Source organism: Pipistrellus hanaki, assembly GCF_964339955.1.
Source record: "Pipistrellus hanaki genome assembly, chromosome: 2".
Classification (NCBI taxonomy): Eukaryota; Metazoa; Chordata; class Mammalia; order Chiroptera; family Vespertilionidae; genus Pipistrellus; species Pipistrellus hanaki.
The window spans coordinates 79135001-79154091 of record NC_140504.1 but is presented as its reverse complement, the minus strand read 5'-3'; the positions used below and the strand labels follow the sequence as shown (position 1 = coordinate 79154091).

At 33.2% G+C, this 19091-nt stretch overlaps 1 protein-coding gene across 2 annotated transcripts in view; it reads left to right on the top strand.

Annotated features, from left to right (window-relative positions):
- The window catches only part of EPHA3 (EPH receptor A3), a 340054-nt gene that overhangs the window by 17101 nt on the left and 303862 nt on the right, over nucleotides 1-19091 (top strand). For both annotated transcript variants that reach the window (XM_084875452.1, XM_084875451.1), the window contains exon 2: nucleotides 2256-2320. In XM_084875452.1, coding sequence (XP_084731578.1) covers nucleotides 2256-2320 — 65 coding nt within the window. The remainder of the gene's footprint in view (nucleotides 1-2255; nucleotides 2321-19091) is intronic.

The following is a 19091-nucleotide window of genomic DNA, read 5'->3' as shown; positions in this document are numbered from 1 at the left end:
ACTCAGAAATTCACTGATAGCTGATAGTACCAACAATGAACTAGGTATATGTCAGAGTATGTGTTGGTGACTCATGAAGGTGTATTATCATATTTACAAAAAATGTTCTTACATTGATTAATCTGTAATATCTGTAACATTGATTAATAGGCAGAGGTTTTGAAAATATTTGAGAGATAATTTTAATGTAATTAACTATACTATTAATTTTCAAGTTGATATCCTGGGAAATAATTTCATTATGGAAATTATGCTGTGTGATCCCTGCAGCAACTATATTCTTCTCATAGCTAACTGTAATTACTTACCAGTGGGCTTAATTTAGAGTGAGAAAAAACTGTAATCATTAAAGAATTCAAGTATAATAGATTAATTTTATGTGTTTTTCTTTCACTACTAAAACTTAGAGAATCTAACTTTGAGAATTTCATCTTTTTTTTAATTTAATAATGAGCATTCCTTATGTTCAACTAGTATATTTATTACTTAACCAGCTAAACAAATATCATCCTTTAAAAAGCAGCCCTTGAAAATTTAGAATTTTAATATTTATCAAATATTTATTTTTCATGACATTTTATAAGATAAATGTTTTCTTTGTAAAAACTATATAATTGGGGTGATTAAAGAAAGGGAGCTGCTTTTCATACATGGAGAAACACTATTTGTGAACACATGGACACGTGCATGCCTGTACCATCATTACATTCCGATTTGTGAATATATGGAACCCTTGAAAATGACTGTCTCTCTCATATTGCAGTTATTTATTCACCTGTTCTGCTTCATGTTAATAATACATAGATATTTTATGTAAACTTCCCTTACATCTTCCATCAGTCAACAGTGGGATTGCTTTCTAAATTAGAAGGATGCTGTAAAACCATAGTTTCCATTATTTAACAGATCAACAATAAAAGTGAGACCTTTGTTATTAATTAAACCTGAAATATCTTTTTATATATTAATTTCTAATCAATTACAGATTAATATTCTCTGTGTTGAAAATAAAGCATTTGTCTTTCTTTTTAAATAACATATCCAAAATGCAACCACATTTATATTATACTTTATTGTTCATCAACATCATCTTTGTAATAAGTAAAAAAGTTCTGAGTTAAAATCATTAAAGTTTTTGGGGAATAATATCTTCTTTAAATAAATAAAACTTTACACAGCCAATATTATAAAACATATTTTTTTTGCTTTGGTTTCTCCTCATATTAGTTGCTAAGCATTTTGCTTGTTACAGGAGACCACTTATATGGCATTAAAAAGTAGACATTATCACTCTGGTAGCTAAGTTGGTTGGAATGTCATCATGTACACAATTTATGGTTGCAGTTTCAATTCCCTGTCAGGGAACACACCAAGGTTATAGAGTCCATCCCCAGTCAGGGCTTATACAGAGACAAGACCTTGGTGTTTCTTTCTCTCTCTGTCAATAAAAACATCTTTTTGGTTGAGGATTAAAAACACACACACACACACACACACACACACACAGTATAGAATATGTTTGGGACAATATGAATATGCCATATTAAATATGCAAACAGAAATACTAATTTACAGTGGGAGCATATTTAATAAATTAATTTATAATGAAATCATATGTAAATTTATCACATTTTATGACCTTTGAAGTTATTTTGATTTCAGATTAGCATTAATATTGTTTCCAACTTTGTGTTTTAGTTGTTTCCTCTTTGAATCTGTAATTATTCTATAAGAAATCATTATAAATGTATTGAATATTGCTGAAACCGGTTTGGCCCAGTGGATAGAGCATTGGTCTTCGGACTGAAGGGTCACAGGTTCGATTCCAATCAAGGGCATGTACATTGGTTGCCGGCACATCCCCGGTAGGGGGTGTGCAGGAGGCAGCTGATCGGTGATTCTCTCTCATCGATGTTTCTGGCTCTCTATCCCTCTCTCTTCCTCTCTGTAAGAAATCAATAAAATATATTTAAAAAATAAAACAAAATAAATGTATTGAATATTAACCTATCTTGTAAACAGAGTTACAAAAGCTACAGAAACATTCAATCCCTTAACTTTCTCTGTGGTTGCTTTTCTTTTGTAATTCCCTTAGAATTTTTATACATTAAAGGTCTAAAGAAAATGAAGAGTAATGAATTTTAAATATGTTATTATTTTCATATCACCACCAATAGCAGACAACATTAACTTGAAAAAGGCAAATATAAATTCATTTCTCTTAACAGTGTTTGTGTATTTGTGTTTTCTTTTAGTCAATCTGCTGGATTCCAAAACAATTCAAGGAGAGCTGGGCTGGATCTCTAACCCATCACATGGGGTGAGTTCAGTAAACTATTGAGAAGGAACATGGTCCTGTCCATTACCCTGCATAGAGAACAGAAGGAACTATTGACTTGCTCTCTTAGGCAAAGTCCTGGATGCTGGTGACTCATTTGTTAGTGTTTTTTTAACACATGGACAAAGAGAGCCTAATATTTGTGCCCAGTGGAACTACTGATAATTTTTACAGTATTTATTTTCCTTCTGAATTTATCAATTGCTTGAATGTATTGAATTTTAATTATTAGTAATAGGCAGTTGATCTAGGTGTGACCAACTAATGTATTGTGATGTGATTGGAATAAGAGAATTGAGAAGGCAGTTTAAGTTTTAAGCAATGTAGAAAATATATAGCCTGGCCAGTGTTGCTCAGTGGTTGAGCATCAATCTAGGAACCTAGAGGTCACGGTTCTATTCCTGATCAGGGCACTTGCCTGAGTTGTGGGTTCGATCCTCAGTGGGGGACATGCAGGAGGCAGCAGATCAGTGATCTGTCTCATTATTGATGTTTCTATCTCTCTTTCCCTCTTCTTTCCTCTCAGAAATAAACAAAAAGTATTTGGGGAAAAAAAGAATGAAAATGTATATGTACAGATAGTAGTCTCCAAAGCTGTAGACATAAAATATACTTTGGTAATGCTCCAAGTAGTATAGGGTGTATTAATCCTGTGCTGCCTTAATATTTTTGTTTAAAATATTTGCAACTTGTCAATTTAAAGCTGGGTATTTTATTTAGAAAAAACCTGATGTGGCTACATTTTAAACTTCTTAAAATATCTTTACTATTTTACCTGCAGATTACTTAGGTGTGTGACATTTTGGTGGCCTGAATATTTATAAAGAGCCTTTTATTTGAGAAAATTTTCTTTTTTATTTTTTTCAGAAAAAAAGGGCATAGATTTGAAAAATTCTTGCTCCTACAAAATTATGTTATAAATGACCACACATGTCATTTTTATTTTCTTCCAATTATAGCCTGAAGAAAATGCAAAGTGTTACTTTGAAATATTTGATAGGAACACATTTATGCATTCCATATTCTTCTATGCTGGTTCTCTTTTCTAAGGGTTATACTTAATTCCACTTGGTATTGGTGTTCAGTCTTTAGACATTGGTACCTAAACATACTAATTTTCATGGTACTATCAACTTTTTCACCAACGGATGTTTTGCATCAAGGATACTTCATCTATCTGTCATCTTTGTATCTGCTTTTCTTCCTCGTACACCTTGACACTGACACAATGCCAAAACCTATCACATAATCAGGCCATGGTTAGTGGCTTCGGAAGGGAAAGGATAAAGGAAGCCAGGATTTGGTTTTCCCGTAGGTGTAAAAGGATTCTACTGATTAGGATAAAAGCACATCCTGGGTTGTCATAAAGAGTGAACCAAAACTCAGGATTGAGCTTGAAAACTCATTTAAAAATTAATCATCCAAAAGTCAAAACTAAGTTTAATTTTGATTTTAGAAATTTGATAGCATACCATAGAAACCTGCTACTTAAGGGTCTACAAAAAGTCAAAACCACAGTGACATTTTACTAATAGATACTTATATGTGTATTTTTAAACAACAGGAAATTAACTTGTATATCAAAGCCACAAATGGTCTACCTGCTATTTTTTGTTTGTTTGTTTGTTTTGTTTTGTTTTTAAGATGATACAGAGAAAACAAACCACATTTCTATATAGTGACAATTTGTGGAAATGTATTCATTTCACTTTGTTAGTCTCATAGACTTTGTGAAAAACAAAGCTGGCACTTCTACTTCCAGAAATGTTGGGAGATGCAGTGTCTAGGACCTTGCCACACAAAGTGTGGTGCAAGCATCAGCTTTCAACATCAATGACTAGGTGGTTCTTAGAAATGAAATTCTCAGGTCTCACTCCAGGCTTTCTGAGTCAGAATCTGCACTTTAACATGGTCCCCAGGTGATTCCTAAGCACATTAAATGTAAGAAACACTCCTCAGAGTAATTTACCTCTTGACTTTTTCCATCTCTCATCCAATTTCCTACCTCCCTCTGCCTAGGAACAGTTTTCAGTTTCTCCTCTGGCTTACTCCTGCCTCACAGAGCAGAGCTCAGGCTCTTCATTGTCTTCCGGGTGGATGTTGCAGCTGTGTGTTCCCTCTTTCTGATGCAATAAATAGCCTAAAACAGCTGGCCAAGCTCTGCAAGCTTATCATTAAAATTTTCAAGGACAAGAAATGAACATTTTCCCAGCAGGTCGTGATATTTATAACACCTCAAGAACCCAAAGCTAAACACACACACACACACACACACACACACACACACGAAAATCAAATAGTGTATTTTTTTTTCTTTAAATTTTATCTCTGTATTTTGTTAACCACAATGTCCACTAGGAAATAAGTACTGTGGATTTAGAAAATGTTAGAGGGGTATTCATTTCTTGTTGAGAAACTGATGATATTTTGAGTGAAAGCCCGTCACAGCCATTTTAACTTTGGTACTTTAACATCTTTGCTTGTACAATTTTGTGCTTTTAGATTCAGTTAATTATTTCAATGCTAAATTGGCATTTTCAATATGACAAAGATTGGTGAGATTTGAGTTTTCTTATTTATAAAGAAGCTAGAACAATTTTATATGTTTGCTCCAAACTTTTTCATGAAAAAGAAGACATGTAGTAACTGGAAACAACTTTGAAGTTTGTATTATTTTAGTTAACGAACCCTAATAAATACAGTACCTCTACTTTTTAAGTTAATAAAATATGAATGTAAACTCTAGAAGAAAAAATATAATAACAATGTCACACCATATTAAATCACTGAAAAACTGCTCTCTTTTCTCTTATTTATCTTTGAACTGAAAGTTTGTTCCCTTCTCCTAACTGCTCCCTATTTCCTTCTAGCCCCTAAGCCCTGGCACTCACTTTTCTGCTCTGTTTTTATAAATGTGATTCTTTTTAGGTTCCAGTAAAAATGATACCTTACAGTATTTGTCCTTCTGTATCTGGCTTATTTTCCTCAGAATAATGCCATCAAAGTTCATCTATATTATCACAAATAACAGGAAAAATCCCGTGTGTGTGTGTGTGTGTGTGTGTGTGTGTGTGTGTGTGTGTGTTTAATTTAAGGTAATGTCTCTGAATGAGATGAGAAGGTAAGGAGAGATGTGGTTTTGACTTTCACCTGTAGGAGATCTGCAGTGTCTGTAGATATCACTGGTTGTCACAAAGGGGGAGGCGGGACACTACTGGCTTCTGGTAGGCAAGGCCAGACTTGCTTAAACATCTTACACTGAACAGGGCAGCCTGCCATAACAAAGAATGATCTTCTGTGAAATGACAGTGCCCAGATTGAGAAGCCCTTGGGGGATCAATATCAGTGCTCCATTAGAAGCTATAGTCACTATAAAAGACCAGGAGACTGCCAGCAACTTCAAGTGCCAACCATACCCCCCCATCAGAAGCTCTAAATTCCAAGTCTGTTGAAATAAATATTAAAAAAATGATTCATTCTAAACATAAATCTTTCATGGAATGACGATATCCCCTGAAGTTTATACAAATAATTAATATATTAGTGGTGGAATTAGCCAAAAATGGCTCATTCCTTCATATCCTCTCCCCACCCTGGGGGGGGGGGGGGCGGGATTTTTATTCTGTTCTTTCCAGAGAGACATATTAATGCATAAAATCTTACAATTAACCTACGTAATTTTCTTGGGAAGAGTATTTATATCTCTATTTTTAAGTGGTGCTTTGAAACTTAGGAGGAAACTTGGTAGGGTGATTCAATATTATTAGGCCTGGAACAAATTTTGAAGTATCTGGGAGGAAATTTAATGAAAATTTTGGTTTTCTTGAAATGAATATCATGAAAATAATACTCAGATTTATAAACTAAAATTATCAGGCAGTCATAAATAGCAATTTATTTTTCAATCATAGTGCTTTATTTGACATGAACCTTTTCTACCACTAAGTTTGTTCAGTTTAGTAAAGCAGACATAGCAATTGCTTTCTTTGGCCTTAAACTATGAATTATAATATTTAAATCCTGGACTGATTTTATTTAGTAATTTCAGTAAATAATTTAATAGTTTATATATTCTTTGATTTAGAAGATGAATAACACATATAAAAGCCCTTATATATTGTTGAATTACAACCAGAACAAACTTCTGTTTACACATGACTACTAGGTACTTAAATAGATAGGTAGGTAGAGAGAAAGATAGATTAATTGATAATGCCAATCAACAAAATAAACTTTCTTAGTCTACATATCATTACAGAGGATGGAACAGAGGGAAATATAGGTACATAGTGTTATCTTCAGATAGTATTTATATGCTAATTACATAGAATGGAGGAATCATGAGTCTTGATTCAAAGAAACTCTCTTGAGGCCCAGCCAGCCAGGCTCAGTGGTTGAGCGTTGACTTATGAACCAGGAGGTCATGGTTCGATTTCCAGTTCTGGCACATTCCTGGGTTTGCAAGCTCCATACCAGTGTGGGACATGCAGAAGGCAGCCGATCAGTGATACCCTCTCATCATTGATGTTCCTATCTCTCCTTTCCCCTTCCTCTCTGAAATCAATAAAAATATGTTTTTAAAAAGAAACTCTCATGAGGAGAGGAAAATGAGGAGGTGGTCAGGGGAGTGTAGAAAAAGCAAAGTCTGAAAATTATTCATTTGTATTCGCAGCTCTTAGAAATAATTCTCAAAATTAGCAATTGTGGAATTATTTTCTACCTTCCTCCTCTTTTATAACTTTTAGAATTTTTTTTTCTCTAAAAGTTTTTCTTAGATATGTTTTTGCAAATAGAGACGCTTTTGGTTGTCCACCCAATATCTGTTCTCTGACTTTTCCTTGGGGAGTTAGCAGCAATATTATCCTGGTTTTCATCCTCTCATGTTCTCCTGCCACTCTGTGGGTTGAATGTTGATTCAGCTGAGAGCTAGTCATGATAAGCATTGTCATTTTATTAGATATTAGTTTAGGCAAGAGTAAGTAAAGTCATTGAGACTGGAGAAGAATTCCAGTACTCTGGAGAAGGTATCCTCCTGATAAAACAGATGAGGAGAGGTGGAGTTCTACCTGGCTCTGGCTTGCCTTATGAAGGCCCAGTATCTGAGGCAAATGCACTCTCTTCATGGCCTGAAAGGTGGAGTCTATGACCATTAGAGAAGCCAACTTGGGACTCAGACATCTTAGAACCACCGAGTCAAGTTAAAACAACAGCAGCAACAATTTTTCTTGTTCAAGCCACTCTTTTTTTAGTATCTCTCAGACTTTCAAATTGAGGGCACCCTGATAGAATACAATGTTTTATAACCAGCTCAAATATCTTAATTTCTAAATGGAGGCTATAGCAATGCATAATTGTATTCTACAAAGATATTTGTAATTTCCCAGGTTATTTTTTTTTGTGCTTTAGCATAAATGACACCAAAGGTAATAAGTAGAGTGGTGAAATAGAATAAGCACATTGTTTAAAATCAGGACATCTGAATGTGAATTCTGGCTCCACCATTTATTGCTATCTGATCTGATGGAGGCCATTTAACCTCTATTAACATTTATCCTCACTTTTTAAAAAGGGATGACAGTAATTCTGATGTCATAGCACTTTAGAGTAAATGAAATTTGTTTGTATATATCTATATTTCTACCCATAAATGTATATGCACAGCATATATAGCTGATAATGCATGTGAAAGAACTATGGAAATGTGATTTCTTATTCTTAGACAAATGTTTGAAGATTTTTCCATTCTAATCTAAGGTATTTGGCAAAATTCACTGATATATCTTCTTAAATCACAGTATACACTTGATGCATTGAATTTGAATTGATAAAAACAAAAACTGATAGTATTCCCTGAGGTGCCTGCAAACACATCTTCTCAATTAAGATACCAGAGATTTCCTTTGATAAACATGGTGGTTATTCCATTGAATCTGTGCAGACAAAAGTTTACCTTTTAATTGAATCAAACTGTATTTTTTGGGTAGTTAATTCATGTATTTAAATTTTTCGTAATGAGAATTTCCTCAAAATATTATTTCTCTTTTGCTGAGACCTGACTCTTTCCTATGTATGCTCCTGCCATTCCCAAACTAGCACATAACATCTGCAAAAGAATCTAGCTTGTTCTTTGTTGTGTCTCCATAGCTTAATATAATTATTTCACTGATATCTATCTCAGTCAGGAAATGGAAAGCTCTTTAAGGCCAATTCCTTTTTCATTCATCTTATGTCGAGTTCCTGGATTTGTTGCTCATACATTACAATTAACTGAATAAATGAATAATAAAAGCTTTTCAAAACAAGAATTGATAGCTAGGTAATACTGATTTTGTATTAGTTGAGAAAAATTCGATCATTTCCAATTTGTTGTTTTAAATGGTGTCTTTAAATAATTTCACTCTCTAGCCAAAACCTGTTTGGCTCAGTGGATAGAGCATTGGGCTGAGGACTCAAGGGTCCCAGGTTCTGATTCCAATCAGGGGCATGTACCTTGGTTGTGGGCACATCCCCAGTAGGGGGTGTGCAGGAGGCAGCTGATCAATGTTTCTCTCTCATTGATGTTTCTAACTCTCTATCCCTCTCCTTTCCTTTCTGTAAAAAATCAAGAAAATATATATATTTTAAAAATAAATAAATAATTTCACTTTCTTTTTAATGGCATAAATTAAGTGAAATTTTAATATACACTATAAGTGCATAATACATGTATGTGAACATACATTTCATGCATACATAATATATGGGTAAATGGCTATATTAAATATAATATTATTATTTTTGTGTACTAGAAAAGAGCTATTTAGTTCAATGTACTTAATAAATACTGCCAACTTGTGAACTGGAATTTAGCTGAAAAGAAAACAACCTAGAGATAACTCTATATTAAAAATTATATTGATTGCTGCCTAATGATAAAAAACTAGAATTCTGTAAATTAATTCCATTTAAAGATAGAAATGTTTAAACTGAATGAACCATGGAGATTAATGTAAATAACAAAAATACTATTTAAAGTAAGTCATTACTTTACTATTCTCCAGTATAGTGTAATTTATGTTCAATATTGAAATTGTTGCAATTTGAGAAGTCTGGATCATAAAAGTCTTATCTACCAGATTTCTAGCTTTCACTTTGTAAATGGTGTCTGAAATGCAGGAAGATCATTTTGATAACTGGGTGTCAATAGTAACCACCTGGGGTTCAGCCTTTAGGAATCACAGTCCAAATTCTGCTTCATATGCTGAATAGGCAGTACAGGAAAATCAGACTTTTGACACAAGATATGTGATTCTTGTCATTTCAATTTTTTTCTGCCTAGAATGCACAGTGCTACATATATTAAGCATGTCACTTGCACCCATCGTGCTGACCTTTTCAGGGAAGGATGTCTGATCAAATTAGAAAAACATGGCAAAGTTTTGCAGTTTTCTTTAACCTTTCCTTGAAATAAAATGCACTGTAAAAGAATGAGATATGTTCATGAGTGAAATCAATCACATTTAATTTAGAAAAAAATAAAATCTTATATTGTATTTGTTTTAGCAGAATTTTTCATCAGTACCTTAAAACAAATAGAAACCAGTTTTCATGGCTGTTGTTGTATATTTTTATGTGAATCCTCATCACTGCTTCAAACAGTGTTTATTTATACTTTTGGGGTTGGATTAGAATTTTTAAAATATGACATGTAATGTACTTTGCTTCTTTTACTTTGATGTACAGCTTGTGGGATTTTAAGCAGAGGAGACAAAACATATTTGGATGGGCTTTGTTTAGTTCGGCTTTACTCATAAATTTGTTTGTGCTATATGATCTTCACTTAACATGCAGTAACTATAAAGTTAAATAAATTTTAACATATATTTAAATAATTTTATTTATATTTTGAATGTTTAAATAGTACTTATAAATTCACTGTGATTATTTATGATTTGTGTTTTGAAGTAACTTTACAATTTTTTGAATCAAAGACAAACTTGTGCTTCTAGTGGTTTCTCATATTGATAGAATTTTAAAAACAAAACTCTTGAAAGCAAAATTTGTTACTTTGTGTAACTTCAAACAAGTGTACTTTTTGTAAAAAAAAAAAAAAAAAAAAAAAAAAAGGAATTGGAACAAAAAAGTAAAAGAAACCAAAATATAGATATGAAACTTTAAAAAAGAATGGCTTTCATACTCCTATACTAAAATAGTACATACCTGTTTCCATATTGCTAAAAATTGACCACTTTCTTTAATATTTTAAAGAATGTATTTAGAATAAATACTGTTTTCAAGTTTCCAAGTTTTCATTTGAATATAAGATAAATGCAATATAATTACTCCAATGGAAAGGAGTTTCTATTCTAACATTCCATTAAGTGCAATTTTGATGGAAATTTGTCAAAACAATTATTTGTTCCAAAGATTTGCTCATTTATTTTCTCCTTTTAAAAATTTCATAAATTGGTGGTTTTCACCCTTAATTTTATTATTCTCCAGTGGTTAATTTATTTAGAAAATATTTAAAAGAGGAAATTAAAAATTGCCTGTAGAAATATGGAATGAAACACTTTTTAAATAAGTCCCATTCAGTGTTTCCCAAACTTTTGACATATGTGCACCCCTTCTATAATTTCCGTAACGCTGAGTACCCCTCGTACTCATGAGAACGTAGAATTAGGCGCAGCTAAGCGCGGTGCAGTGCATATCCCACCAAACTCCAGTTCAACACGTACCCCCACCAAACTCTTCCCATACACCTGGGGGTACGCATACCACACTTTGGGAAACACTGAATTCAGCCAATGAACCTGAAAACATTTGAAGGTTATATTTACAATAAAAACTAGATGGGGTAGTTATTTGACCTTAGTAGACTGTTGATTATCATCAGTTTGTCTTTTTTTTTTTTTTCTGAGAATGATACTTTATTCAGGAAGTATTATATGAATAAAAACTTTATCAATGTAGTATATTTAGTTTTGGGAGTTGATAAAATAATTTATCCCTGTTCCATGAGATATAAGAAAAAAAAAAATCAAGGGGGAAAATACACTTAATTTCTTGAATAGTCTAAGTTTAAAAGTTATATTCTTACTCATTCTGTTTTTTATTGAATTTATTGGGGTGACATTAATTAATAAGAATATATGTTTCAGTATACGATTCTATAATACACCATCTGTATATTGTATTGTGTTTACTATCCAAAGTCAAGTCTTCTTGCAACATCTTTTATTGCCCCTTTATAGCCTCTTCTATCTCCCCCAACCTCCTTTCCTCTGGCAATCACTATATATAAATATCTATATATCAGAGTGAAAGCACATATATATCAATTATTATTATTTTAAAAATATGTTTTATTGATTTTTTACAGAGAAGAAGAGAGAGGGATAGAGAGTTAGAAACATCAATGAGAGAGAATCATTGATCAGTTGCCTCTTGCACACCCCCTACTGGGGATGTGCCCACAACCAAGGTACATGCCCTTGACGGGGAATCAAACCTGGTACCTTTCAGTCCGCAGGCCGCCGTTCGTTCTGTCCACTGAGCCAAACCGGTTTCGGCAATTATTACTTTTTAATATGTAAATAGTAGTTGCTGAAAATGAAAAATACTTACTTTCCAACCAACGCCTCTCCCAGAAACCTGCTTCTTCACAGACCCTCCATGTGTTTCTGATGCTGCTCAAGTGTGGGACTTAATGCACTAGAAAATCGTTATGTACTGAAACGAGGCTGACATTCCTTACAAAGGTATTTAGATGATGCTTGATAGACTGCTAGAGTTTATTCCCCAATATCATAATTAATACTGAAACATGTATGATTCATTATTATTATAGGTCTGAATGTTTTCAAACTTAGCATTTTACAGTAAAAACACAGCAAGAGCAATCAGGTATTTTACCAAAAAATTCAAGGGATTTATTCTTAGCAATTTGTAACCAGAATTTACTTTACAATCATCATGTTTCTCTCCTGTAAACTTGGTATTCAGTCTGAACTGAATGTAGTATCCTCAGTATTTGTCAATACTGAAGACATTTATACACCTGCATCCATTACTTTCATTAAAAAGATATTAAAACAAAAAGACTAGAAGCTGTGAATTAGATTATAGGGACATTGCAATAAGGGATATAAACATTCCCTACCAAGAAGATACTAGAATATAAGGTTGTCTGAGAAATGACTATAAAGTGTTCCTAGAAAGTTTCTGGGATCAGCTTGTGATGGATTTTATGTGCATCACTAAAGGTTTTGGACATCACTCAAAGGTAATATCTTAAGATGATTTTGGAGGATGTTGTAATTGAAAATAGGGAGGAATCAGAAAAATCCTTTGGAAATCACTGAGAAAGCTCCCATGATAGGTTATAAGAACCTAGGATCCACCCTCAATTCCTTTGCTTATCTTAGTGATTTAGCATAGGTTGAATTTTTACTGTTTTGCTAATACTCCAATAAGAGAATATTCTGAAAAGTCAATTTTGGAAAAATTAACAACATTGCTATAGTAAAGGCATAGATTAAAGAGAAGCCAAATGTGGCCAATTACATTGTGAGAACTTTGGGAATCATCTCTTTTAAAACAGGTACTTTTATTTTTTGAAATAAGTGATCTAATTCAAAGAAAATTTCAGGAGTGGCAAGCATTTTGGGGAGGGCTGAGGGAGAGGACATTTTTTTTTTTTTTTTTTTTTTTTTAGAAACGCAAATTAATAAACTGAGGAAAACAAAAGAAAAAAAAAAGGAGGGCAGAAGATGATGTAATAGTCAAGTAACCAAATTTGCCTTCTGTATGACAATGCCAGCCAGTGTTTTGAGATTTAAAATAAACTAAGTTTTAGGAAAAATGTAAATGACAACCTCACTTTATGCTATTAAATAACAATACCATGAATCCAGCAAACAGTAGATTTAGCCACTGCAGGAAGAAAGGGGGTGTAATGCGATGGTTTCAAATAAACTTAACTCTCAGTCTACACATGGATACTTGTTCCATGCCATGGGTATTAAGAAAGCCGGTAGCCATTAACTTTATGGATTTGCTTAAAAATCTTCAGTGGAATTTAAAGCTGTGGATGACATGAATCAATTTCGTAAACTGTCCTAAAACTATTTGTCACCTGAATCCTTAATATTGGATGGGTGTGCTGGGTTGTAATTTTTGTTTTTAAGTAAAATAATGATATAATTTGACTTAAATTTGTGTTTTCTACTGAGCATTGAAAATACAGTAAATTAAAATGTAGTCATAAACCAAGTATTAACTAGAATTTTATGAAAATTTTTATTGATAAAGCTGTCTCATTTTTCATTAGGAGCAGCACAATTTTATCTTATCTGCAGCAGTAGAAGATATATGAGTGAGTAATCAGTTTTAGAGTCAGCAGAGACTTTAGAAGTTATCTAGAGCAATATAACTCACATAACATAATAAATTCCTTAATTATGTAGAAAAGCAGTTGAAGCTGGGATAGGGGTGGAGTCTTAGTGACTTACCAAAGGTTAAAAAAAACTAAAAATCAATACAGAAGTTTTATAACAAAAATATTTGTGTTGTGATTTGCTTTAGTTATCATCCCTTTTAAAATAGAAAATTTTTTTATTTTTTTGAAATAAGTGATCTAATTCAAAGAAAATTTCAGGAGTGGCAAGCATTTTGGGGAGGATTTAGGGACAGAACATTTTTTTAGAAAGAAAAGTACATTGGAGTAGTATTAGTTTCCAGAATCTATTGAGTTCTGAATAGATTATACAGCATAAAGGGGGGTTGTAAAAATCTTCAATACATTGGAATTCATTTATCCTGCTGATTAATAACTTCTTGAATTTCTATTATGTTTTGGTCATTATCGCATGCAGTAGAGATGCAAACAATACCAATAGCTGATATTTCTACAATGTGTTCTGTTCTGTTCATAGTGCTTTCTATAGACCATCTCATTTAATTCTCACAGCGATCCTATGAAGTATTACTCTAGTTTTACAGAAGAAAGTAAGTGTAAAGAATTTAAATAACTCAAACAAGATGATACACTCAGTAAGTGACAGAGGCGGGAATGGACACCAGACAGTCTGATTCTGTGTATTATATGCACTACCACTGCTCTATACTGCTTATCATTTGGTGAGAGACCAATACATGGAGCATCAGCCACTATACCATGACAATCATTAGTTAAGATAGACAATAGGTACAATAATATCACATAAAGTAAGTCCTCAAATTTAATATCAAGAGGTTACAAAAATAGGAGGTTAAAAACAAATAGGAATGCACCCAGTATATGGGGCTGGGGACAACATTCATAAAGCACAGACTAAGACAGCAGATGGCCAGGTCATCTGAAGGCAGGGATGTGATTTTTAAGTTAAAAAAGAGAGAATTATAGGGTGGATTATGAATAGCTTCATACACCATGCCAAGAGGTTGGGATTCTCTTAATGGAAAATTATTAAGCAGTATAAGAATTAGAAAGTTTACTCTGTGACTTAGACAGGAGATGCAAAGAGCTTTGGTGTATTAAGGTCATTAAGAAAGAGATCTGGCAGGTCAGAGAAGGGAGTGATAGATTCTGGGTAACTTACAGTGTCCTAAAAGAAACTGTGTCAATTGAATATAGGCAGGAAGAAGATAGAGAAATAAAGATTCATTTCTATGATATTATGTGTGATAGATGATGACTGATGTGTATCTTAGTTTTTCCTACATCAAAGTTTCTCTAATTTTAGAATACATCAGAATCAACTGTAGCTTGCCACCTTGATATCTACCTCTACAATTATGGAGTTCATGCTAACAGTGCTAGTCCAAGGATCAGACTTTGAAGACCAATGTCCTGGGACAATATTAAAAATTTTACCTAAAAATTAATTTAAATAGTTTGATTTTATGCAAGTTTTATCATGTATTCCTAGTGTATATTTAACTTGTTTATCTATTATACCAGAGGTCCTGTGCATGGATTCGGGGTCAATAAGGACCATCTCACCCGGTCCAATGGGAAGTTGGCCAGTGGGGGGTGGGGAAGGACACAGGAGATTGGCTGGCAGGACGGGGAGGGACCAGGGGAAGTTGGCCAGCCAGCTGGGGAAAGGACTGCGGGAGGTTGGCCAGCTGGGGGTGGGGGGTGGGGAGGCATTGGAGGTTGGCTGTGGGAGCTATTGACCACTGGGGGCAACTCCTGCATTGAGCATCTGCCCCCTGGTGGTCAGTGTGCATCATAGCGATGGTTGACCCATCATTCGGTTGTTTGGTTGGTCATATATATATATATATATATATATATATATATATATATATATATATATGAGTAGATAGACATTGATCATTATATACTGAAAAAAAATGAGGCATTGAAAAGACTAAAACAAATATCAATGGCAGGCACCCATGTACCTCATTTTGGAGACCTCCTACTGTAGATAACATTCTTTATCTTGTGACCAATGATGGTTTCCTAAATTTAAAATTTCAAGTAACTTCCCTAAATGCATAAATACACCTTTGAGTGTATATTGATAACAGACAAACACTCAGTGTTACTGAAATATTTGCCAGGTATCAATTTAAGTTTTTAATTTTTAATTTTTTAATAATGTTTTTTATTGACTTTAGAGAAAGGAAAAAAGAGGATTAAAGAGAGAGAGAGAGAGACATCACTGTGATAGAGAAACATTGATCAGTTGCCTTTCCCAAGCACCGAACCAGGGACTAAACCTACAACCATGTGCCCTAACTAGGAATCAAATCAACAACCTTTCAGTGTGTGAGGCCATGCTCCAACCTACTGAGCCACCAGCAAGCACCCAATTTAAGTTTAATATGTCTAAAATTTTTTCATATGAATACTTACCTACTTCATATCAAACAGTCAGAATGCCAGAGTGATACAGGTGGCCCTGAGCATCACATATATCTCTAGAACATTCATAAATGTGACATTTACATGTGGGATTTGCACCTTATAATTTTGAACAAGTTCTAACACCTTTTCCTTTGTTAAACTCAGGACTAAACCTATGGGCAGACATGCTAGGTGTTTTAATTTCATCAATGAGAGAAATTTTATTTAAAAACTATTATTATAAATGGAATGGGACAATTACTGATTCATAAAAGCAGCAGAGAAGTCAGTCCAGTTATCATGTCTGGGCTGTATGCCACTGAAAATAATTTGTGTCCAATTGCCTACTCCAAAATCCATTCTTTTTTTTTTTTCTTCCACCCTAATAAGACTGACACTGTACCCTGATAAAATAATACATTTCCCAGCTTCTACATGCCAAAGTATATCCATAGGCAAAGTTTTGACCAATGTAATATAAGCAAAAGTGTGAGGCTTGTAAAAAGACGCTGTTCAGGAAATCTGCCATTTGGGTGATGAGTGACCTGTGATATCAGAAAGGAGCCACATACTGGAGTGGTGTAAGAAAGAGCCAGGAGGAGCCCGGGTCCCTGATTATTTCAGGAAGCTGCCATAGAAAATGTAAACTGCTTACTTAGGCCTTGTATATTTGAGGATTCCCTAGGCCCCATTACTACCAGTAAAATATAATTACTAATGAATACACCAGCCATATCCTATTTTAGAACAACATAAGTCGAGTATGGGCATATGTATAAATTTTGTATATAAACATGCTATTAGAAACAAATAGAAATTAAAATATATAAAAATTAAATATTATTGCATAAAATTAGCTAATTGATTTCATAGTCTGGGATATCATGAAACTTAATAAATAAATTTCTTGCAAATTCTGTATTTTTTAGTGATCCACCTACTTTTCCCTTAAAAATAGTGAATGGCCATTACAGAAGGCTGAAAGTGAGATTTTTGTTTTTAAAATCACATATATGAAAATATTGTTTAAAAGGCAATATTGTTTGAAAGAAATTTTTCATTTTAAAGACTTCTGTCCCAATTTGTTTCCATTATTTCACATACATTCCTGGGTGTTTTAATTCATTTTACTCTGGTTCACAAAAAGTATCATCATCATTGTGGTGTTCATTCAGGTGTTCTCTGCTTTATTGATTACAAGTCCAAATCCTTTCTCATTCAGTGAATGAACAGAGGCAACACAGCATGTAGTGTAAGGCAAAGGTAGGTTTATAGTTATTCATGTGGAAAATAATACAGTAAGTAATAGCGCATGAACAAACTCTGTGGTTTACATACTCACAACTATAAACCTACTTTTGCCCCACCTTGCACATGAGTCACATATACATTAGAATTAACAAAATACTCTCAGTTGTCTACTTCTGGTAAATGTAAGACAACTTCTGCATGCTGTTTCTTATTATGATTAAAGGCTCTCAGAAACTACACAGATCCTCCTTCTTCACTCCAACCTCCTTGCACATATGGAATTTTTAACTTAGGGTCAGGACCATTCAAGATGTCTATGTGATTTTGCTCATCTGTTTTTATGAATAATTTTCAGGATATAAAATGTTCATTCTGTTAAACATTTTAGAGAGGATTAATAGAATATATAGTTCATATATAAAAATACTGGCATTTACATTTTTCTTATTTCATTTATTGTTTCAATCTTCAGAAATGAAATTATAATTATAATTTTCTAAAAAAAAGTTTATATTTCCCATTCAGTCCAATTATTTTTTGCAGAATCAAAAAAAAAAAAACCCACCACAATACAGTACAAAGTGAAAACTATTTTTTATGAATCTATGAATACCTTTAACACAAAAGTGAATGTGAAAAGCAATTGTTAGTATGTTACTAGATAAAATAACAAATTCACATGTATATAAAGTTTAAAAAGATTCATTATGAAATAAAGTCTAAATTCCAGCATTTGAGATATCAATTTGCTGGGTAAATTAAAAAATAGTCTCTCTAGGTTCAGTTTTTTAGTATTTATCTGTAAAATTTTATAATTATTTTATTGTATACTTATATAAATATTATAAATATATCATTATATATTTATAATATATGGTAATTGGATGGAGATAAAAATCTGAACAGAAGTTATTACAATAAAGTATACTAAAATAAATATAGCTATAATAATCACTAGATTGTATGTTAACTAACTGGTATGTATCAAATAAAAACTCCAGATGTGTAGATAATGATGATGTACATGATGAACTGGGTGGTGAGGAAAAAAGACCCTCAGAGCTGGAAGATCAGCTTTGCCTTGAAGAGTGTGTATGAATCCTGGAGAAGAGGAGACTGTTTCATATTCACTTCCCTGTTCATTTCTTTCACTCCTTTGTTTCACACCTTCTTCATAGTCTTGCCAATCAAGTTCCCCTCTTCCCTGCCTCCTCCTTCCCTTGCTCCCTCAATTCCCTGCCACCATCTCTGGTCACCTGCCATGTTCCATACCACCCCTGGTGGTCAGCATTCGTCATAGCAAATCATCAAACTCCTGGTCTCACTGGTCAAACTCTCTTGGGGACACTTTACATATTAGTGTTTTACATATATAGATGATTATGATTGTATAGCAATATTAATGGTAAAATGTGACAAATTAATTTATTCATAATCCATTGACAAGAGTTGATATATAAGCTTTAAGTCCTAGGAAACTATGGAGTAAATGATTATATATTTTGCTTCTTTTTATTGAGCTAAAGAGAATAGCCTTTATAAAGTCCTTCACAAATAACAGTCTTATTTATTTTTTAGTTGTACTGTTACCAAAAAGCTATAAATAATTTTAGTCATTCGATTTTTGTGTTCTTATTTACACAGTCTGGAAAGGTAATTAAT